This window comes from Muscardinus avellanarius (assembly GCF_963383645.1).
Source record: "Muscardinus avellanarius genome assembly, chromosome: 11".
Classification (NCBI taxonomy): Eukaryota; Metazoa; Chordata; class Mammalia; order Rodentia; family Gliridae; genus Muscardinus; species Muscardinus avellanarius.
Genome location: NC_137797.1, coordinates 75,932,983 through 75,958,252, shown reverse-complemented (window position 1 = coordinate 75,958,252; position 25,270 = coordinate 75,932,983). Strand labels below are relative to the sequence as shown.

Below are 25,270 nucleotides of genomic sequence, written 5' to 3'. Positions count from 1 at the left end.
TCATCATCAGATGAACTTAATTCTCTCCATTTTGTTTCCTTCTTCATTTCTGTACCACTTGTATTTTCTTCTTTGTGGTCTTTGAATGAACTTGCTCTCCGCACTTCTTCCTCTCCCTTTCTCTTTCCAGGTTCACTGATTTATGCTCTTAACCCCTCAACTGCTCTAGCCAAAGTTACCAAAGGCCATAGTATTGTAAATTCTGATGATTGCTTCTCTACCCTCACATTACCTAACTTATTAGTAACGTATAACACCAGCTACTTAGTGAGGCCTTCCACAACTTAGTGAGACCTTGTTTCAAAATAAAGAATAAAAATTAGTGCTGGGGGCATAGCTTGGAGGTAAAATGCCCCTGGGCTCAATCTCCAGTACCACAAAGAGTAGGGGGAGGGAGAAGATCATATGAAAGGGAAAGGGGTTCATTCAGCAGGAGGAAATAATAATTGTATGTCCCTAATATTGGAGCATCTAAATATATAAAGCAACTATTAATATACCTAAAGTGAGAGAGAAATTCCGATATAGTAATAGTAGGGAGTGATTATCAAAGAAGCTTTTTCGAGGTTTTTTTTTTTTTTTTTTTTTTTTTTTTGCTGAGCCAGAGAAACTCATTTTGAAGTTTGTAGTATACCTCTCAGGACAGAATTTTACCTTTATTGTAAATAGAGTCTCACTAATACTGCAGCTGGCCTCAAATCTGTGGTCCTTCTGTCTCAGCCTTCCAAGTACTGAGATTACAGGTATATGCCACCCTGCCTGACTGTGACAGCACTTCTAAAGAGACAATCTTGTAATTGAGACATTCCACAACACCATTAAATCCCACAGCATAAGAGCATACAAAACCTAGTGAAGCAGCAATAACTCTAGCTACCAAGCATTTTCCCCTGATTGATATTAGAACCATGCACTTAGGTTGAGCTCTGACTCATTTATCATGGCCTCATCCTGGTCATGTAAGTCCTATAGAGCCAAAGACATTTTTCTTATGGGGGGGATATACATACAATATGCAGTTTTTATGATAGTACAAATTTTCCCTTGGGCTGCCATTATAAAATGTCTAATGCAGCTGGGAGTGATGGCACATGCTTGTGATCCCACTACTTGGGAAGCTGAGACAGTAGGATTGCAGGTTTACAGCCAGCCAGCCTCAGCTACTTAGTGAGACCCTGTTCCAAAATAAAGAATAAAAAATAGGCCTGGGGGTATACATTGGAGGTAGAATGGCCCTCTTAAGTACCTGCAAAAAAAGAAAAAAACACATAAAATGTCTGATGCCACTGAATTTTAGAGAACTGCCTTTAAGACTAGTGTTTAGCAAGGAATTCCTCTAGCACTGCATCTATTTAAATGCCTGCGTTTTTTTATGTCCTTTATTCTATTCATATGGTGAATTACATGTATTGATTTTGTTTAACCATCACTGAAATGAAACCAAATTGATCATGATGTACTGTCTCCTAATATGTTGTTGAATGTGGATCGCAATATTTTATTAAGGATTTTTGCTTCTATATTCATGAGGAATACTGGTCTCTAGTTTTCTTGATGTTTCTTTATTTGGTTTTGGTATGGGGTAGTACTGCTTTTATAAAATGAATTTGGAAGTGTCCCACCCTTTTTATTTCATGGAATAATTTGTGGGTCACTGGCATTCATTCTTTAAAGATCTGATAGAATTCACCTGAGAAGTTATCTGGTTCCAGGATTGGCCAATAATTTTCTTATAAGATTATCAGATGATGGCAGTTTTGTTCTAAAATACATTCCAATACTCATATACTCTTTGGCCATTAGTCATATAAGTGGTTTTGTGTTTCCAACAGAAAGTCTTTTGACTCAGTTGACCTATTGTTGATGTAAGCTACATACATACATATATCTATCTATGTATGCATGTATATTCATCCCAAATTTGAAAATATCCATCATTATGATTGGATATTTTATTCTTAATTTCTTTCATTGAAGTTTGGCTATGGACCACATTTAGGATTTATTCCTGTGGCCTGATTACTCAACAGTGTTATTTATAGGCCAATCAATTACATTCAAATTAGGAGGATTAGATTCAACATGTAATACTATGTTCAGTGAAATATTCCATCTTGTTTTAACTATTGCCGTGTAAGGGAGACACCCACCAAGGCAATCATGAGGTGCTTGAAAGGTGTAATAACACACAAATCCAACAAGTATCCTTCAGTACACTTCCTGCTTATTGTTGGGCCCAATCTAGGAAGGAATTTAGTTAGTCATAGATTAAAGCATGCAAAAATAGTTAAAACGCTGTCCTGGTGATCATCATTTTGATAAAATGTCTACTTACTGTTTTTCTGTCCCTTTTTTTTTTTGGTGGTACTGGGGTTCCTGGAAACCCTTCTATGACTGAGAGTTAGTAAAACATCATAGCCAGGAGTGGTGGTACATGCTTATAATCCCAGAACTTGGGAAGCTGAGACAGGAGGATGGCAAGTTCTTGGCCAGTCTCAGGAACTTAGACCCTCCACAACTTAATGTGACCTTGTATCAAAATAAAAAATAAAATTGGACTGGGAGTATAGCTCAGAAGTTGAATACTTCTGGGTTCAATCCCCAGTATTACGAGAGAGAGAGAGAGAGAGAGAGAGAGAGAGAGAGAGAGAGAGAGAGAGAGAGAGAGAGAGGCGCGCAGAGGCATAATAAGGCCCCATCCACTTAACATTAAGCTAGTTGTCTGGATTCTGTTCCTTCTGTGTCTTTAAGATGACTCCATTTCTGGGTTGGAGGTCATGCGATGGGACATCAGAAGGATATGGCAAGAGACAAACATATCTGAATTTAGTGTAGCACTTAAAGACTTAACATAATCTTTTATAATTAAAGATCACACCTATGAATGAGGGCTGAAATGATCTACCATATAGAATTTCAAAAGGATTTAAACAAACATTATTTCTAGGAGCATGCATATCTACAACAGGCAATTGGTGAAACTTTATACCAGGTCAGGTGAATCTCCTGACACAGTTTGATGATAGTATTTTTTAAGGTGTAATTCATTTTCTCAGTTTTTCCTTTTGTGTGTGTGTGTGTATGTGGTTTCTATGCTGAATGCAGTTTCCATTTGATGTCCAAAGCTCCTAAAACTTGCTGTCTGATTTTTGAATGACAGCTGTTCCACTGTACTATATATGGTTCTTGCATTTCGTACCGTGGTATAATTTCCTTTAGTAGAATGCAATTCACATCCATTCTTTTCTTTGTTCAAGTGGGGAAAGCTTGCACTCATCCTGAGAGCATGCCCACCAACATCACCAGGTATTGGAAATTACCACTAGCTTGTGCCACCTGAGTGACATCTACTTGCTAATCTCAGTAGGGCATTCTGCCCATCATGTGCTTCACTGCAGGCTGTGCTGCAGTCTTAGGGATGTTTTTGTTGTTTATTTTGTACAGATTAGACATTCCCATGTTACAGAGCCTACTAACAGTCATAGCCAGAACCAGTTATATATTTTCATAGCTACTTTAATGTGTCTTGGCCAGAGTGGATGCTGTGGTATATCTGTTTCAACACGGGATACATTAAAACTTGGCCAGAGTGGATGCTGTGGTATATCTGTTTCAACACGGGATACATTAAAACTTCAGGTGTTAATGCTGTCTCTCCATCCTTGAGGGAATTCATTAATAAAATGTGAACCTTTTGCCATTTTATAGTCCTTTTCCTAGTATCTAGGTACAAATTCTGATAGGGTTATTCAGGGCAAGATGGGCCCTGTCATTCTTACAGCTTGTTTTTGCTACTCAATCAGCCAATTAGCTTCCCTTTTCCACTATTTTACCAACTTTCTAATACCAGGGCAGTGCATTTGTAACCTGCCAAGGTTAGTATACTGCTTCTAATTGTGAGATCTCAAGCGCATGCTCCTTGTCCATGCTTGAGGTCCGTAGTCTCTGTTCTTTCAACACAGCCCTATGTGCATGAACAATCATGAAGGCACACGTCATGACTGAAAGGAGTCAGTAGGTATTGACTCATTTGTTCTCTGAGAGAATTAGGGCTCTGTTCAGTACAGTAAGTTCATCTTTTTGTGCCCAGGTTCCAAGCAGCAGAGCATCAGTTGTCTCGTAGACAATTACCACTGCATGCCCCCTGCAGCTTACCTTGTTCTATGAAGCTGCTACCATCAGATAAAAGCTCTGTGTCTTCCTGAGGTTGATGAGCCAGATCTAGCCTGCATGAACAAGCCATCTTGAAGACTTACAGACAATCATATTATATTGTTCCTGTATCACTAGGTAGCAGGATGGCCAGTATAGGACAACTGTAGCTTAACATTGGATTGTCCAGAATAGCCTGATACTTTCTTGTCCTTCCTGCTATTAGCCAATAGCCTCCTTTTTGCTCTAGCAGAATTAGCATATGGTGGGTTATCACAGTTCACAGGTGCCCGCAACTGCCCTCAGGTGAGGCAACCATCCTTTAACAGTCTGCAGTAATTGCATTGAAAAATATGTCACCAGATGCACGGTTCACCCTAAATTTGAGTAAGTTCTTCCAGCCCAATTCCTTGCTTTTTATGTACATATAGATTGATGGGTTTATCTAAGTTTGGCAAGTTTACAGTGGGTATACTTAAGTCTAATTTTTATAGTGTTTTAACAAAAGCCTGTCAGTATTTGCGAGTCTAATCTAAAGGCGCAGAATCTGTTCCTTTTAGTTTTTCTTATAAGAGGTTGACTATAGGACCAAAATTTGGTACCTAGATTCAACAACAACAACAAAAAGCTCTACAATTGCTGTCAAGTGGGTCAAGTGGTGGAAGCTTTAAAGCAAATTATAGCTTTCTTTGATCAGGTAATAATTCTTTAGCTTTTTGCTATAATGAAGCTCAGGTACACAACTTGCTTTTGCATATTTAAGCCTTTTTCTGGAATACTTTATATCCACCATTAGCAAGGTGGTTCAGAATCCGAATAGTGTTATAGTTAGGTGCCACCGGGTGAATGTTCCAAACAATATCATTTATAGCCCAAAGCCATAAAAATCTGTACTCATCTGAATGATTTTTTTTTTAATCTGGAAGGATTAGAATGTTGCAGGGTGATTGGCAGGATTGAAATAAATTATGCTTTAAGTTAAAGAAAAAACTGGCTGGATGCCTTTCCAGCTTCCTGATTTAGTAAGTTTTAGTTTAAACTTGGGATCCCAAGCTGTACCTTTGGTTCAGTTTGTATAGATCATATGTTGTTGGCCTTTCCTGTGCACCCAGACTTTGGGTCTTACCTTTTGTAGATTTTTTGCTGTTCCTTTCCCAAAAGGGCTACCTGTAGCTATAAGGAATGTTCTGGAGGAGCTTGTATCCCCAATTATCCTGAGAAGAAAGTTATTTGGGCATTTAGTTTGCACAAAAAGTCACAGCCTAAGAAGGGTATTAACACTCCAGGATGTTCAGGAAATGGTGTTTTATAAAGTTCTATTTCCTAATCAGCATTCTGACAGCTAGGGGAAAGACTTACTTACCTTGAGCTTTATCTGAAAACCCCATGATCATAGTAGAGGCCTTAACTTTTTGTTGTTGTTGTTTCTATTTTAGTATTTAAAAGTGATTAAGTAGCATCTGTAGCAAGAGAAAGTCAACTAGTTGCTTCCCCATTGTTAGCTATACTCAGGACTCCCATGGATATATTCAAATTGAACAGGTCAAGTCTGTCAACGCCCCAAAGCCTCCCCTGACCCTTCTTCCTCCCCTGACCCTTCTTCCCTCCCCAACATCTGGGGAGTAGGCCTCCTATCAGGCTTTACTAATTGTTTCTTTGAGCACCTTTTCTCCCAGTGGCCTTCTTCCTGGCAGTAAGCAAATTGGTTTTCACCTAGAATGCGCTTTTCTTGTTCTGGACAACCTTCTTCCTCTCCTGGGTCTTTTCCTCCAAAGCCGGATCCACTTCAGCTGCTTGATATTTGGCTTCTTGCTTCAGGTGTTCTCTTGTTGAAAACCTGACAGGCAGTATCTTTTAATGAAAGGAATTCATTCCCAGGACACTATCTTTTGTAATTTCTCTGGGATAGCCAGGACACTTTGTCATATTTATCATATGTAGATTGTCTGGTTTTTCTGAATCTACATCTGTATAACACCATTAAGCCTAATAAATTCTCTCCTTAAATTTGGAGAAAGTCTTCTCAGGTTTTCATAAGGTCTTTTGTTACCTTATGAAGACTTTCTGTTTTCAAGGCCACCAGGGCCAATCCTACCAGGTTGATAATAATGACTTAAAAGAGATCCCCTATCTGTTTTAATCTGGTCCATGCTAGTTGAGCTATAGGACCACCTCATTTCCCCCCAGGGTATTGACAGGATCCTCTATTTGGAGCCTGTGACTCTCTGGCTTTATCTACAACTACTTCCCTTTCCTCTGATCATGACAACATTATAACATGAGTGTTTGCTCACTTTGGGTACTAAGTGATGAAAATGGAGGGACAGAGTTCTGTCATAAGGACAGGATCTTCTCAATACCAGGGGGGGTTTCTCCAATTAAATCTATCAGAAGTAGAAAATGGGTGATGCCTCCCTGGATACTCAGCAGGTTGCCTCTATGGGATATTGTCATGCTAGCAGCCCTTCTGTGGAGGTGGCACCTGAGCTGAAATAGATACCTTGCCAGGCCCAGGAGGGAGGAGCCCAGCCTGCAGCTCCTGGACCTCTGGATTGCATTTCGGGCTCCATGCCATAGGCAGGAAGGGCCTTCTGTCCTGTTAGAGGACCTGGTGCCCACAGCCAGCAGAGGGCCAGGCAGCCACATGGGACACTTTCAGAGGCCAGGGGTTTAAGCCACTGACTAATATCACATTACCTCCTTTCTCTCCAGACTTGCTAACAGGTAGTAGGAGCAGGGTTTTACCTGGCTTCTGAACAGTGACAGTATCCAATACATCCTTCCCTTTCTCCTGATAATGTAAACTGTGAAAGCTTGCACATAAAGAACTTTATCATCTTTTATCTCTTTTGCAATACAAATCTAATTGTAATATAGTAGAATGATTAAGTGAACCATTTATGGGCCACTCTTCCCCTGACCCCAAGGCATATTGTGGCTCAACTACAGTACAATAAAATGCAATTTGTTTGCTGCAACTATAATCAGATCATTTTGTTAGGGTTAACCTTAGAGGATTCCTATTGGAACTGATGGCAAGTTCCTCATTTTGACAAAACAGGGGGGAAAAATAATCACCAACATTCAGGTCACACATACAGAAGTGCAGACAGCAAGGGCTTCCTCCCCAAGTCAACTAGAAGCACAGGTCTGGACCACACACAGATTTCAGGGTAAAGCCCTCCACTATTACTGTATTAGCACTACCTAGTGCTCCTAGAGCACTCTCTGAACACCAGATGTTCTCTTATTTGAAGTGAATCCCTAGATGGAGTGGGTAGCTCTCCAGAGCACATATGTAGGTGGCAACTTCCCCATTCAGATGCAGTTGATTACCTTACCTGATGCTCTTTCTTAGTGGCATGGAGAGGCTGTCATTAGGATAAGAAAAAGGAGCAAGCAGTGATAATTAGTGCTTACTTAGCTGTCTGCTCCCCAATGTAAGGCTGGTCCAGTGCACCATAGCAAAACCTGCCCAACACTGGGTACCATTTGTAACCACACAAGATTTGGTTCTGCTGCATTTTTTTTCTTTCTTTCTTTCTTTCTTTCTTTCTTTCTTTCTTTTTTTTTTTTTTTTGTGGTACTGGGGATGGAACCCAGAGGCCTTCTACCTCGGGGCTACAGCCCTGACCTATTTTATCTGTAAACAGGGTCTCACGAAGTTACTGAGAGCCTCACTAAGTGGCTGAGGCTGGCTTCGACCCTGCGCGATCCTCCTGTCTCAGCCTCCCAAGTACTGGGATTACAAGTGTGCGCCACCATGCAGGGCTCTGCTGCTTTTTGCTTTTTGCTTTTGTGTGTGTGTGTGTGGTACTGGGGGTGAAACCCAGGGGCTTTCTACCTCCGGGCTATACTTCCAGACCTATTTTATACTTTATTTGGAAACAGGGTCTCACTAAGTTGCTGAGAGCCTCACTAAGTAGCTGAGGCTGTCTTTGAACCTGAGATCCTCCTGTCTCAGCCTCCCAAGCGCAGGGATTACAAGTGTGCGCCACCATGCCTGGCTCTGCTGCATTTTTAAATCAATGAACTGTGAGAGAAAGAGCTTTGTTTGCAGCAAGCCAGTATTCTTGGAAGATAGCAGACTGATAACCTTACCCCTTGCCCTTACAGAGTATAATTTTTCAAAGGAAGATATGTGGGTCTCACATAGGTGGCCACCTCAGTCGTCCAGTGTTTTTAAAAACAATAGTGTCTTTTGAGCCAGGTGTGGTGGTGCACACTTGTAATCCCAGTGCTTGGGAGGCTGAGACAGGAGGATCGCACAGGTTTGAAACAAGCCTCAGTTACTGAGTGAGGCTCTCAGCAACTTAGCGAGACCCTGTTTCCAAATAAAGTATATATATATATATATATATATATATATATATATATATATATAATAGTTCTGGGAGTATAGCCCAGTAGAAAAGCCCCTTGGGTTCCACCCCCAGCAACACACACACACACACACACACACACACTAGTGTCTTTTGTAATGGCAGTCATGTACATCTTATCACATATCACAAGATATTTTGTGTTCCTGGTACTCACCCTTCCACTTGTGACCTTCTGTCATAACTTGACCTAAAGTTATGAGAGCCTCTCAGGAAGGGGGAGCTTTGTGCATTCCTGGTTAACTTGCTACCAGGTAATCGGAAGGAGGTCTTACCTGGCCTCTGAACCCATAATGTTTTATACATCCTTCACTTTCTCCTGATAAAGTAACATGAAAGCTTGCACATGAAGAATTTCATCATCTTATCTCTTTTGCAATACAAGCCTAATTGTGTATAATATAAAAATTAAGTGAACCATTCATGGGCAATTCTCTCCCCTCCACCTATCCCAAGGTCCAACGTGCAGTTAATCTATAGGAGACAGATATTCAGGCAGGAGCAAAGAGAAACTTTTGAAGATTGGGTCTTTATTGGAACATTTATGTGTGCTTTCAATCCTGCATACAGGAAGCCCCAAGAGTTCCACCAAAAAGCTATTAGAATAAAGAAATTCAGCAAAGTTGTAGGATATAAAATCAACCTACAAAAATAATAGTATTTCTATATGCCAACAGTGAAGTAGGTGAAAAAGAAATGAAGAAAGCAAACTCATTTACAATAGCTACCAAAATAATCTATAATACCTAGGAATAGGCTTAACCACAGAGGTGAAAGATCTCCACAGTGAAAAACATAAAACATTAATGAAAGAAGGGACACACACACACACAAAGATGTCCTATGTTTGTGTATTAGAAGAATCAATATTGTTGCCAGGCGTGGTGGTGCACGTGTGTAATCCCTGTGCTTGGGAGGTGGAGACAAGAGGATCACACAGGTTCAAAGCCAGCCCCACTGGCTTAAGAGACCCTGTTTCCAAATAAAAATATAAAATAAGTCTGGGAGTGTAGCCCGGAGAAGGGTTCCATCCCCAGTGCCACCGAGAGAAAGAGAGAGAGAGAGAGAGAGAGAGGGAGAGGGAGAGGGAGAGGGAGAGGGAGAGGGAGAGGGAGAGGGAGAGAGGGAGAGGGAGAGGGAGAGGGAGAGGGAGAGGGAGAGGGAGAGGGAGAGGGAGAGGGAGAGGGAGAAGGAGAGGGAGAGGGAGAGGGAGAGAGAGCGCGCGTGCAATCTGTAGGTTGCAAACCCTTTCAAAGTACCAGTGACTTCAAATATAAATATAACTTCAAAGCTATATAATAGACATATCAGTGGAACTGAATAGAGAGCAGCTAGACATGGTGTTACATGCCTATAATCATAGGACTTGGAAGGCTGAAGCAGGAGGATTACATGTTTGAGGCCAGCCTCAACAATACAGTAAGACTCAGCAACCTAGCAAGGCCCTGTTTCAAAACATAAAAAAATGGCTTGGGGGGTGGCGTATCTCAGAGGTGTAGAATGCTCCAGGGTTTAATCCCTAGTACCACCAAATACATAAATAAGCGGAAGTAAACCTACACATCTATAGCCAATTGATCTTCAACCAAGGTGTTAAGAACACACACTGGGGAAAAGACTTTTTAATAAATGATATTATAAAATTGGATGTCTACATCCAGAAAAACCAGATCCGTAACTCTCAACAATTATAAAAATGAACTCAGAATGCACCTAAGACTTAAATATAAGACCTGGAACTATGGTACTAAAAAAAAAAAAAAAAAAAAAAAAAAAAAAAAAGAAAGAAAGAAAGAAAGCTGACCATGGTGGTACATACTTGTAATCCTAGCATTTGGGAGGCTGAGACAGGAGGATTGTGGTTCACAGACAGCCTCAGCTTCTCAGTGAGACCCTGTTTCAAAATAAAAATGAAAAATAGGGCTGGGGATGTAGCTTGGAGGTAGAATGCCTCTGAGTTCCATCCCCAATACCACAGGGGGGGGAAAAGGGAAGAAAAAAAAGAAGAAAACATAGAGTGAGCCCAGGCATCATGGCACATGTCTATAGTCTCAGTACTTGGGGGACTGAGACAGAAGGATTGCAAGTTCAAGACCAGCCTCAGCAACATAGCAACACTTCCAGCAACCTAGTGAGACCCTTTTCAAAACAAAAATGGGCTGGGAGTATAGCTTGGAGGTAGAATGCCCCAGGGTTCAATCCCTAGTCCCACCCAAAAAAAAAAAAAATAAGTAAACAAACAAACAGAGGAAATACTTGTGACTTTGGAATGGAGCCAATATGGATTATTTTTAGATAAGACCTCAAAAGCAGAGGCAATAGAATAAAAATAGACAGGTGAGATTAAATCAATCTAAAAAAATTATGCTCAGCAAAGAAAATAGTCACCAGAATTAAAAGACAGTATATGGGAGAAAAGATCTGCAAAGGCCACATCTGATGAGTTAAGGCCTGAATAAGGAACTCAAACAACTCAATACAAAAACAAATTTTGTTGGTGTTTTTTTTTTTTTAATAAAAGAATGATACCTGTGCACTTATAAAGACGGGCTAGTGTTTTCCTTTGGGGCAGGGACAGGGAATTAGAAAAAGCTCACAAAATACTTAACATCTTTGAGTGTCCTGGCTTCAAATAAAATGGTGAGGGTTTGGCATTTGTTTTATCTTTATCCTTTATAACTAATATGTGTCTTACACACACACACCTGATATATTTTTCCAACAAAACAAGTATCCTGTAAATTTCTGAAGTAATGACACCATTACAGACTGGACTTGAGAGAGGAAATGTATACAGAACATCTACCTACCACCTTTGTCATAATGACAAGAAGAGGTAAATTAAAGGAACTCTGTCCTCTCCATTTCTTATGACTGACATTTTTCTTCTCTCCACAGCATGTCATTTACTCGGTGAAATTCTTCATTTCCTATGCAATTCCAGATGTATCAAAAAGCACCAAGAGCAAGATCAAGAGAGAAAAGTACCTAACCCAAAAGCTGCTTCGCGAGAGTCACCTCAAAGACATGACCAAAACCATGGGAATTATAGCCGAGAGGATGGTAGAAATGGCTGATAGCAACTTGCGGCCAAAATTGGAATGAAAACTGTATCTTCTGAGAAGCACTTTAAGGAATTTTGCTCTGTTAAAACATACTATGAATCACTCATAAGAATGTTTAAATCACTTTGGCAAATATGAATCTTAATTATTGCCATTTTCATATTATCTTATTTTTCATTTTCAACTAGTGATGCAGGAAAAGGAAAGTATAAGACAAATCAAGAAGGGCATAAAACCAGTCACTTGGAAAATCTAGTATGTTACCTTTTTTAATAACACAAAAAGTCTTGTAGTATGCCTAAAAACCACCCCTTATAAAGTAGAACAGATTCTTTTTTTTTCTTTCCTATTTGATTGCTTTCATTCCTTTCTGTTCTCAAGTCCTTTACTTTTTGTTAGTGTTTTATATCTTCATTTCACCGTCCAGAATTATCGTTTTCTTACCATCATTAAAGACTGGACATGCTACCGCTTTTGTGTGATTAAAAATATCTAACTCAGAATCAAGTTTGAATGCTGTGTTAAGTGGTAGATAAATTCAAGAACTCTTAGTATTTAGGTGTATTATCACATCCCTATAAAAAGGCAACCTCAATAAGAAATAGTTTTGGACTTTACTTCAGATTGACTTTCCCTCTTAGAGAACTGCTTCTAGTGGATTGGCATGAAGATAGCAAAGTTTTGAAGCTTATTCGTGTTAATCTGCAGTGGCACCTTTTATCTCCTAGGAGCACGCCTAGAATGTTCTATGCCTAATCGATGATGACTGCTTTGCATATCCCAAGGGAATAAAATGACAAAAGGCAGTAGGAAAAGTTAAAGATTCAAACAAATCAGTTCATCTTGATCTGGATAATTAATTTTTCTCTTCGAAAGATGTGCAGTTTGGGGGGAAAATGATAATCAAATGATTAGAATTACATTTTGATCAGCATAGTGGTCTGGAAAAGATAAACCCACCAATTTCCCACTAGTGGACTTTTTACCAGATGCAGGAAGTAACTACAAATCACCAAGCGCCTTTGTGAATGGCTCAAGACATAGCCCTTGTAGCCTGACAGTGCTGTGCATGGTCAGAGGAATGGTGAGGACCCTGTGAGCTACCATCTGGTGGTCCTTGTGTGGGGAGCCCCTTCTGTCAGGAACCTGGAAAGACTTTCTTTCTGTATGCCAAAGGGATTGACACGTAAATGCACTGCCACAGCAAACCTGGCCTCCTTCATGATCCAGCCTCACTCATCCAGTAACACTTTTCTGACTGCGTGCACTGGAAATAAGTGTATCCAGATTACTGTAAATCAAGAAGGACTCTGGATTTTATTTGAGTTTCCAGCCTCCTCAGAGGCCAGTTTGGCAGTGGAGGGTAAGAGAAGAGAAGGGTTTGGCCATAGATCTGCCATGGTCTGGAGGTCCTGTCCTGCTGGGTTCTTACCACCAAGCATGTCCTACCTGAGGTTTTGCCAAGCCTAGCAGTCTACTGTGTTCATTGCCTTTTGAGAGTCTGGCCCTTTGCTAGGTTTGGAAGGGACATGGGGCCTGCATCTCTCACCCTTGACTGGTATCAGGTCGATGCTGGGGGAAGAAGATAGTGGCTTGCATCATGTTCATGCTGGAAGGGCCTTGACCCACTGGGATTCTGCTAAATGCTCAGGTGCCCCAGTCTATCAGAATCTAAGCCTATTTATCAGAATCCCAGCAGGGAAAAAAAAAAATGAAGCATGTTTAGGTAATTCTAGAGGCCTATTGTAATTAAAGTAGCTTAGTTCCAGATTGTAATTTTAAATGCCTGCCATTATGAATGTCTTAAATTCACCAAAGCAGTATCCTGGGCTTTTGAATTATCCCCATGGATCAGGGGCATTTCTCCATCTTTCTTGATAATGTGTGCTAATAACATGGTAAGAGAGAGTGCACCACAGCCCAGGAGCTCCCCCTGCCCTGGAACAGAAATGAATGTCTTCCCAGGGAAGGGAACTGTTTCTCATTTCCTGCTCAGCCACCATGGGGGCACCCTATCCTTTCCCTGCCCTCTGTGGGGACGGCTTCTGGAGGTGCGTGTTGTTTCCACTCTTATTACCTCTTTTCTGAAGTGTGATTATCTCCTAGTTTTGGACTTGGCAGTTCCTTGCTATTTGTGTCATCTTAGAGAAGGACACGTTTTTGCCTTATCTCTTTGTATATACTGTAGAATTTCAAAAGAAATGCATGTTTGTGACTCCAGCGGAGAGACTCCTCTTCAGAGGCTAAAATGTGCTGCTATGGACAGGAGCAAAGAACCTCTACATAAGGTAGCAATTGTGACTTCTGATGCTGCCAAGACATCTAAGGGCAGAGCTTCAGCAGAGACCCAGGGTCCCAGGACACCAGCAGTGTTCTCGTGAGTCCCATGCTCAATCATCGGTGATGGAGAGAAGCCCGGGGCTGTGTCTGTACATGGGAGTAAATCAGCCCCGCCAGCCCCTGGAACGCCAAGGGACATGGCAGGGGGCCTGAGCAGGAGGATCTGGCCCTCAACCTGTCCAGTGTTAACCACTAGAGAAATTTTAGTTTCATAGCCTTGTGTAATGCCTGTGAATCTTAAGGGATTGAAGTATTAAACCAAATACTCAGGGGATTTCTCTTTAAACATCCCTCAAATAGTTTAGATATTTCATTAAAAATGAAAAGCCATCACTTTTGTTATAAAACTAAACAAGGCCATCTTGTAAAGTATTTGTCACCAAACGTTCCCCTTTCTATTGCACACGCATCTTGGATTTCATAGAACGTTAAGTCACAATAGGTGGCAAAATGGAATCTGTTGGTACAACACACCATTTTCTTATGTTCATATTATAATGTGTTTGGAAAATTAAAAATGTCTGAGCAGGCTAACTAATGTAGAGCTGAAATAATCATGCTGCTTTTCATACATGGTGGCATAAAATGTAAAGTTTGTAATTAAAGTTTGTTAATTTCTATGCATTTTAATATTCTTTTATAATTATGAGCATTTTAATAAATTCATTTTTACAAACAATACCATGATCTACTCTGTACTTAATTGTCCTGTTTGGAAGGAAAATGAACACATTTGTATGCTATTTACTGGTAACCAGTTATGTCTCACTTAGATAACAAATGTGTGCTTTTGTGTAAATTCTACCTATCCACTTCCTTTGGAACATGATTTTACTGAGAAAATTTTGGGCTGGGGTTTCAGCAAGAACTGATGTAGACAGATGTTGGGGTTGACCAGCTCACCTGTTCACTATGCCTGGTGTCCTATTGTGGCCACTGGTGAGAAGGAAAGGGTGCTTCTTGAATTTCCTAAGACTCTCACCACTCACTAAATCAGGAGTGCAAGGAAGACTGCAACCCAGTGGGGACAAGTCCCTTAAGTATCACAAAGTCTCTGAAAATACAGTGGCTTTGGGTTACCTGAAGGGGAAATTACAGAGAACATAAAGGATAATCTCATTATAAAGACAGACCTTTTCTAGATCTTCCCCAATATATAATCCAGATTTTTAACTTATTCAGTGTTTTGATTTCTTTGATCAGTGTAAATCTCAGTAGATTTAACATAAAATTGTAAGCCAAATATTTGGGGGACAAAACAAAGCAGCATCACGTGATCACTAAATGATGCTCTTGGGAACCATACTAATGATGTTCTTCCTCCCTTGAAGCATGATAAGCCCAGCAGTGGGGCAAGTAAGAGTTGTTTCTGAAGCAAAATGTCCCCTTCTCTTCTTTGAGAAGAAGCATGGGTTCTTAAGTAATTGGAAGCTATCTGATACCTACTAAGCACTGGGACAGAGGTTTCTTATAAATTATCTTACTGCCAATGTGGCTTTATTACAGGAGTGTGTGTGTGTGTGTGTGTGTGTGTGTGTGTGTGTGTGTTAGAGTTGGGAAATGAACTCAGGGAAATTCTACCCTGAGCCACAACCCCAAGCCCATTTTTTTTTTCAAACAGGGCCTCACTAAGTTGCTGAGGCTGTCCTTGAACCTGTGATCTGCCTGTCTCAGCTTCAGCTTCCCAAGTACTGAGATCACAAGCATGTGCCACCATGCCAGGCTTATTATAGGAAATTTTAAAGTAGCTTTTTAAAAAGTATATAAGTACATGATTATAAAAGAAATGTGATATGTTATTTAAAAATCCCAAGTAGTATAAAAATATTGTTTAGGGGAAATGTCAGGCCCTGACCTCTCCCCCAGAGATCCCAGTAAATGTCATATAGGGCTGTTAAGGGCATATTCTATGTTCAAAAAAGGCTTCAGAGATTAACTTTGTATTTTTAAAAGTTATAGTCGGTTTTTTTTTTTTTAATTGGGGGGAGAGTACTGAAGATTGACCCCATGGTCATTCTACCTCTGTACTACACCTTCAGCCCTTTTTGAAACAGGGTCTTGCTAAGTTGCTCAGGCTGTCCTCCAGCCTGCAATCCTCCTGCCACAGCCTCCCAAGAACTGAGATTACAGATATTTACCACCATGTCCAGCTTATCATCAGTTTTTTAAGGCTGCAGTCACAGGAGCTAGTCTTAAGCTTTTAAGTTCAGCCAATCACTTTTTAAGAAACTTCTGAACTGTTTAATTCCATTTGAAATTTTAATGAAATGTGCTCATATATCTTGAGAGAACAAAATGGCTGAATAGAGGTGGCTAGCCCTCACTTCTCCACAAAGAAGAACCAAAGTAACAGGTGTATAGCTGCGTTTTGAGGTGAGTGACCATAAAATATGGGAAATCCGTGGCAAAGAGGCTAGAACCTTGTAAGATTCAGAGACCTGGAGCAAGAACATAGAGAAACAAAATTCTCAGCATCCACACACAGGATCCACAGCCAGGGGAGGCGGGGTCTCCCCTCCACAGAGGTAGTGATGAGGAAGTCCCAGAAAACAAACCCTGTGAATGCAGGTGTTGGTAGGCCTAGCTGCTGGAAGGACACAACCCTCATGGGCTTACAGGCCACTTAGGACAGTAACCTGGAATCTGTGCAGCCTTGCTTTGGGAAAAGATCTCACATCATCTTCCAGTGACCCCCAGTGTGATGTATAGCCAAGAACCATATCTTGAGACAGAAACTCTTATCTGGATTTGGACCATTCCAGGTCAGAAACCCCTGTGGATTGCATTTCTGGGATTCCACACATTTTACTGCACTGTCTCGGGAACTGGTTGGCCCTGCAGAATGACTCTGACCCAAGCCCACTGGGTGCAACTGCACTATACAGGACAGCTGTTGTGACACAAAGGGCACTGCCCTGGAGTATCACTGGATCAGGGAGCTTGGCTCTGAGACCAGCAGCGTGGTCAGCTGTTGCAGACTCAGGACAGAGCTGGAGTGAAGGCGGCACCATAGTCCCTGTGGCCCCTCTCCTCCCGCCATGCTCAAACTCCTGTCACAGGCAGGGAGAGAACTCCTCACTTCCCACTTCAGTCCACCCACAGGGGTGTACTGATGTCCTGCTCCCAGGCAGGCATTACCACTGAAGCTTTGTGGTCACCACCTTGTCTGACCACAAGCTACTGTCTGACTGGATGCAAGCACTGCAGAGCAGGTGGCATGCTTTCAGACTGCCTCTCCCCTGTGGCATCTGAGCTTACACCACTGACTGGTCAGAGGTACAGGAGCCTCTGGCCCTTCATCGCTGATAGAGCCACCCTTGCTAAGAGCAGAACTAGTATCAGGAAAGCAGAAAGAGCCCTTACTACCTGATAGAGGCCACCACTCTCATTATAGGAGGAGCCCCACAGTGAGCACCTGATACCCACTATGGCCTATACCACAGCCACTAAAACTGCTATAATATATCCACCTTTGCATGGTCCACAGAGATAGTGGGTCTGACTCTGCCATGGTACCCATGTGCCCACACTCACATAGCCAAGGCACAGCCAAAGCTGCAAAGACACTACACTATAGTGCAGAGCTAGAATCAAAGTCAACACTAATAACAAAGCAACACGCCAAGACACCTTCAGGTAAAAGTTGCTTACTAAGAAGGCCAACCCATGAACGTGGTAGGTAGAGATAGCTGATCCACCATGCGTGCAAATCCCAATGTAAGAACAGAAGTAAAAAAAACAAAACAAGGTAATGTGATACCTCCATAAGAACATAACTCTCTAGCAACAGATTCCAATGAGATCAAAACGTGAACTGCCTGATACAGAATTTAGAAAAATGAGACAGACATGGTGGCACACCCCCATAATCTCATTACATGGGAGGCTGAGAGAAGAATCAAGGTTTTTGTTGTTGTTGTTGTTGGGTTTTTTTTTGTTTTGTTTATGTTTTTGTTTTTTGGTGGTACTGGGGTTCCTGGATACCATTCTACCTCTGGGCTACACTCCCAGACCTAATATATATATATATATATTTAATTTGGAAACAGGGTCTCTTAAGCCAGCACAGCTGGCTTCGAACCTGCGTGCTCCTCCTGTCTCCGCCTCCCAAGCGCCCAGCTTAGAATCGTAGTTTTAAAACCAGCCTCAGAAACTTAGTGAGGTTCTCAGCAACTTAGCAAGTCCCTTTTCCCAAGTAAAAAATAAAATATGGCTGGGGATGTAAGTCAGAGATAGAATGTCCCTGGGTTCAATCTCTATCATCACACACACACACACACACACACACACACACACACACACACGCACACACACACACAATTTAAAATAAAGTCCCAATGAGATCCAAGAGAATACAGATAAATAGTTCAATTACGAGGAAAAGGTTGGACATAAATTATAATATAGTTGAAAGATTCAACAACAGACTTGATCAAACAGAAGAAAAAATATCTGAACTTGAAGACAGGTCCTTGAAAAACCTTGTTCAGAAAAACAAGAAAAAAATAAAGAGAGCATTCAAGATTCTTGAGATACTATTAAATGAATAAACATCTGTTTTGTGGCATTCTCGAAGGTGAGAAGAAAAATGTTAAGGGTCTAGAAATCCTATTCAATGAAAAAACAACTTCCCTAATCCTGGCAAAGATAATGGACATTCATATAAAGGATGCTTATAGAATCCCAAGTATGCCGGGCGTGGTGGCGCACGCTTGTAATCCCTGCACTTGGGAGGCGAAGACAGGAGGATCGCGCAGGTTCAAAGCCAGCAGCACTGGCTTAAGAGACCCTGTTTCCAAATTAAAAAATATATATATAAAAAATAGTTCTGGGAGTGTAGCCCAGAGGTAGAAGGGTTTCCAGGAACTCCAGTACCACCAAAAAAAAAAAAAAAATCCCCAAGTAGACATGACCAGAAAATATCTTTACCACTGCATATTATAATCAAACTATCAAGATACAAGACAAGAGGGGGTCAGGTAGAGTTTAGAGTGGAACAAGCAGCAAATCTTAACTCTTCCCCAGTCCAGAATTGCAGCACTGAGAGAAGAGATGATCAAAGATGTGGCTGAGAAAGCAGCTGCATTAAGATGCAATATTGGACAGTCAAACTCTGGGAAAATAGAAAACAGGAAAGAATTCCTTAACCCTGAACTCTGACCAAGGGGGTGGGGAGTCCAGGGAAAGGGATAACAGGGAGAGAGAGGGAGAGGCCAAGCTTACAAGCCTCTTTCAGAAACAAACAGTAGAAAAGAAAGGTAGATACAGTTAAGCCAGGGCAGGATCTACAAATTCAGAAGTGCAGGAGACATACAGTTTATCTCAGATGCTAGCAGGAAACTGTACAGGGCAGCCATCCTACAGAGGCCACAGTTAAGTCTGCCTCCCTGGAAGGAATGAAATCTACACCGCTTCATCTCATGCAGAGGTAGCAATTAATCTCCACTTTTGCATGGTCCACAGAGACCGTGGGTCTGACTCTGCCATGGTACACAGGTGCCCACACTCACATAGCCAAATCACAGCCAAAGAAGCTGCAGAGACTACACTACGGTGCACAGCTAGAATCAAAGTCAACACTAATAACAAAGCAACACACCAAGACATCTTCAGGTAAAAGTTGCTTACTCAGAAGGCCAACCCATGAAAGTGGTAGGTAGAGATACATACCTACATAGAAAATGCTTTTGAAAGGGCTGTCCCAGTAACGTCTTTAGAGAGACCACCACTAGCTGAAGCTCACTGAGTCCTCTTCCTGCCACTGCCCACAAAGGAAATGGAATTGAGCTAGACACAGAGCAAGTCACTCTCTGGAAATGTGGCACCTGGGAAGCAGCAAGTGCCCTAGGTCCTGGTCACAGCAGCAAGATCCCCAATAGCTAGCAGAAGCCCCCACATACACACACACTTAACAGCTCCCTGGGCTGAACTGAGACAGTCCCCCATAATGCCTACTGCCTCTAAACAGCATGCACAGATGTGGGCCCATTAAAACCCTGCCCTGGTGGCAGCAAGAAGCTAGGGACCCCAGCAGCCAGTAGAGGTCCCTGCACCAAGCAGTGCAGCGTGCTCCACAGAGGTGGCCTGCAGACAAGTTCCCCCAGACGCTAGCCATGCCCAGCATACCCAGATGCAGACTCACTCCCACACGTGCCCCAGCCAGGGGCTGCTGCCTTATACTTCCCATGGGCCACCTTTTGTCACTGGAGCTGGACAGCCATGTGCCTCTGCCTTAGTTCGCTGCTCCCCCATGCATCCCAAAATCTACATAGATGAGCTCACAACTGTTTTGACAGCTCCAGTTGCATGAAGCATTTCTATAGATGCTAGACCATGGACAATTGGGAATTACTCTGACCCATCCAAAAGCTATTAAGTGCCTGGACACATCAAAGAAGGGAGAAACCTCCTAGGTGTGTATCAGAGGTGGCAGCAATGTAAATGAAGATGAGATTGCTACCTCTATACCGAGGGAAATAGATCCACCATATGATCCAGCTCTACCACTCCTGGGTATCTTTCCAAAAGGGTTGAATTCAGAGAAATACAGCAACATATGCATACCTATGTTCATAGCAGCACAATTTGTAATAGCCAAAATATGGAACCAACCCAGACCACCATCAACAGATGAATGGATAGCAAAACTCTGGGAAATACACACAATGGAATTCTATTCAGCCATAAAGAAGAACAAAATTATATCATTTGCAAGAAGATGGAAAGCCCTGGAGAACATTATGTTAAGTGAGATCAGCCAAGCACACAAGGAGAAGGTACATATGTTTCTGCTAATATGCCCAAACTAGGAAACACAGAGGATACCAGTGGGACTCCAGATAATGGAGGGGAAATATCAGCAAAGTTTGAATGGAAAGATAGGAGAGGAGGAAGGCTGATCTTGATTAATGAGGGTCTACATCTGAACATGTGTTATGAATAAGACATGGTTAACCTGGACAACCATTGGTGGGAGGGGGGAAGGGAAAACGGAGGCGGGGGGGGCACCAAATATAGTTTAAATGTATACTATTTAGGTTCAATTAAAAAAATTGTTAAAAAAAAAAAAAGCTGAGGAATCATGGGCAGTCATGAACTCCCCAAGCCTGATGAAATCTAAAAATAAAAGAAGTCTCCCCATCTCAAATACTTCAGCATGAAATAACATCAATGTCACAGATATTATTTTCCACATTGATTTGATAGGGTTTTGCTCTCATTTGATATTCTCCTTAATCAAATGTTATGTATTTCCTTTAATATCTTAAAGCATTTATTGGAATTATTCTCTTTTTCTCCTTATTTTTATACTCTACTCTCTTGCCTTTCTTTCTTTGCATTATCTGCTCTCTTCCCCCACCTCATTTTTCTCATCTTCTTTTTCAGAATTTATATTTTATAATTTTATTATTTTAGAGTTGATTTTTTGTGTGTGGTACTGGGGATTGAACCCAGGGGCCTTGTACCACCAGGTTATACCTCCAGACCTATTTTATATTTTATTTGGAAACAGGGTCTCACTAAGTTGCTGAGAGCCTTACTAAGCTGCTAAGGCTGGCTTTGAACCTGCGATCCTCCTATCTCAGCCTCCCAAGTACTGAGATTACAAGCATGCGCCACCATGCCCACCTCAATTTCACTATTTTTTAAAATGTATTTTATTGAAAGTAAATGTTATACATTTAATCTGTATTTGGTGCCCTCTCCCCCCCTTCACTTCCCTTCCCCTCTCCCGATACTTAATACCCAGGCTAACCTTGCTATATTCATACTTTCACACCTATTTGGAAGTAGCCACTCATCAATCAAGTTCAGCCTCCTTCCTCTCTTAGCTTTCCATTCAAACTTTGCTAAGATTTCCCTTCCATTATCTGGAGTTCCTCTGGTATCCCCAATGCTCACTCGTTTGGGCATATTAGAGGAAATATATGTCCCTTCTCTTTCTGTGTTTGGCTGATCTCACTTAACATAATGCTTTCCAGGGCTTTCCATCTTCTTACAAATGATGTGATTTTGTTCTTCTTTATAGCTGAATAGAATTCCATTGTGTGTATTTTCCATAACTTTACAAACCATTCATCTGTTGATGGGGGCCTAGGTTGTTTCCAAATTTTGGCTATTACAAATTGTGCTGCTATGAACATAGGTATGCATATGTTGCTGTAGTTCTCTATTTTCAACCCCTTTGGAAAAATAATAAACCTAACCAAAGATGTAAAAGACCTCTACAACAAAAACTATAAAACATTAAAGAAAGAAATTGAGGAAGACCTTGGAAGATGGAAAGACCTCCCGTGCTCGTGGATAGGCAGAATAAATATCATCAAAATGGCCATTCTGCCAAAAATGATATATAGATTCAATGCAATTCCCATCAAAATACCAACTACATTCTTCACTGACCTAGAAAAAGCAATCATGAACTTTATATGGAGAAAGAAAAGACCCAGAATAGCCAAAGCAATTCTCAGCAACAAGAATCACGCAGGAGGCAGAATCACACAATCCAGACTTCAAACTATACTATAGATCAATAGTAGTAAAACAGCATGGTACTGGCACAGTAACAGGTACACTGACCAGTGGAACAGAATAGATGATACAGAAACAAATCCACACACCTACAGTCAATTAATCTTTGACAAAGGGGCCAAACTCATACAGTGGAGAAAAGACAGCCTTTTCAACAAATTTGCAGAAAGATGGAACTAAACCCCTATATCTCACCATGCACAGGAATCAACTTGAGATGGATCAATTTCACTATTTTTAAATACCTAATTTTTATCCTATTCTAGAAATTAATCCTACTTTTCTTTGGATTAGTGGAGTTGTAGAGAATATTTTCAGTGTTTTTTATTATTAATGTATGGTACTGTTCTGAAGTGGTCACAGTTACTAGAAGTTTTAATGTCATCTCAAAATAGTGCTATAGACCAAATATAGCATTACAATCAGGCTGAGTGGCAGTATTGACACTTAGATCTATGCACAACCTGAGGCACATACTAAACAGAAAGTCGTTCACTCAAAAGTCCCTTGTAAACTGGGCATAGTGGTACATAACTATAATCTTAATACTTGGGGAGCTGAGACAGGAGAATCACAAGCTTGAGGCCAGTCTCATCAACTTAGCAAGGCCTTCAGGAACTTAGCAAGAACTTGATTCCAAATGAAAAATAAAATAGGGCTAGGAGTGTAACTTACAAGTAAAATACCCTTAAGTTCAGTTTTCTTACCAAAGAGAGAGGGAGAGAGGGAGAGAGAGAGAGAGAGAGAGAGAGAGAGAGAGAGAGAGAGAGAGAGAACAATTCCTTTGTATAGGAGTAAAAGACGTAATCATGCCAGCAAATGGAGAAAGGCCAACATATAAATACTGATAATATAAGAAAGCAAGGGGGGAAATGCCACCAAAAGTTTGCAACATTCCAACAACTGATCCTATAGACATCAAACTGGAGAAAAGGCCTGATAAAGATTTTGGGAAGTTGATTGTTAAACTGACCAATGAGCTAAGATCTAAGGAATGAATTAAGAAAGACATGTATAAGCATTTCAATAAAGAGATAAAGATTTTGAAAAAGAACCAACCAGAAATCCTAGAAATGAAAGACTTAATACAATACAAAATTCAGTTGAAAATATTATGAACAGATTAGACCATGTAGAAGGCAGAATTTCAGTCTTTGAAGACAACCTATATAAACCTGAACACTCAGATAGAAATGAAGAAAAAAAGAGGAACTATAATTATAATATACAATAATTCTAGGACATCATTAAGAGACAAAACTTGAGAATCATTGCATCAAGAGTACTTGAGATACAGGCTAATGGTATTGATAACCTATTAAATAAATCAATAGCAAAAATTTTTCTAAACCTTGGAAATAAGATGGACTTTCAGATACAGAAGGCATTTATAACTCCAAATAGACAAAACCAAAAAGAAAACTCCATGGCACATTATAATTAAAATGCCAAGCATACAGAATAAAGATAGAATTCTAAAAGCATCAAGAGAAAAATATCAGGTCACATTTAGAAATAATCCAATCAAAATAACATCTGACCTCTCCACAGAAACCCTAAAATCCAGAAAGGCTTGGAACAATGTGTTTTAAGCCCTGAAAGAACATAATTGCCATGCAAGATTGCTATATCCAGCAAAGCTACCCTTCAGAATTGAAGGGAAATAAACAAGATAAGCATAAACTAAAAGAATTCATGACTAAGCCAGCATTGCAGAAAGTACTTTAAGAAATCCTATACAGAGAATAAAATAATACCACACAGCAGAGCTTGGGAAAGGATAAATCTCATTAGAAGAATAGTTAAGCAAAGTAGAATAGGATTGAATTAAACATTAGAGCTTCCATACAGCAAGGGAAACTATCATGAACCTCAACAGATAGCCAAAAGAATGGGACAACATTTTTGCCAACTATTCTTCCAATAGAGGACTAATATCTGGAATATACAGAGAACTAAAAAAACTCACCACTTAGAAAACAAATAACTCAATCAAAAAATGGGCAAGTGAACTAAATACACAGTTTATGAAAGAAGAAATTAAAATGGCTGATAAATGTATGAAAAAATGTCCAACATAATTAGTGATCAGAGAAATGCAAATAAAAACTACTCTGAGATTTTACATAACTACAACTAGAATGGCAATCATTCAAAACACAACAACAAATGCTGGCAAGGATATGAAAAAGTGAGAACTCTAACACATTGTTGGTTGGATTGCAAATTAGTGCAACCACTTTTGAAAACAGTATGGAGGATCCTCAGAAGAATGGGAACAAACCTACCATATGATCCAGTAATAACATCACTTCTGGATAGCTACTCAGAAGAAAGGGAAAACAAACTACCAAACTAATGCATGTGTATCTATTTTCATAGCCACACAATTCACAGTTGACAAACTATGGAACCAACCAAGATGTCCATCAACAGATGAATGGATTACAAAACGATGGGATATGTACACAATGGAATTTTACTCAGCCATAAAGAAGAACAAAATTGTGTCATTTACAGGGAAATAGATGAAACTGGAAGACATTACTCTATGTGAGATTAGTCAGTCACAAAAGTAAAAAATCAGATGCTCTCCCTGATGTGTGGAAGCTAGGGCAAAAAGAGGGTCATAGGAGAAACTCTAGACAAAGAAGGAGAAATCATAGATGAACAAATAAGGTGACCTAACTAAAGGGAATCAGAAGGAGGAAGCTGGAAATTCTCTAATGTATATGATGTACATTAACAAACAACAAAGTCAATCACTAAGCCAAACATGAGAAGGAGGGAGAGGGGAGG

General features: G+C 40.6%; 1 protein-coding gene across 2 annotated transcripts in view; it reads left to right on the top strand.

Moving 5' to 3' along the window:
- The window catches only part of ANO6 (anoctamin 6), a gene marked incomplete at both ends in the record, with an annotated part of 205,141 nt that extends 193,502 nt beyond the window's left edge, over positions 1 to 11,639 (top strand). For both annotated transcript variants that reach the window (XM_080705450.1, XM_080705449.1), the window contains one exon: positions 11,433 to 11,639. In XM_080705450.1, the coding sequence (XP_080561576.1) occupies positions 11,433 to 11,639 (207 nt within the window). The remainder of the gene's footprint in view (positions 1 to 11,432) is intronic.
- Positions 11,640 to 25,270: the final 13,631 nt, after the last annotated feature.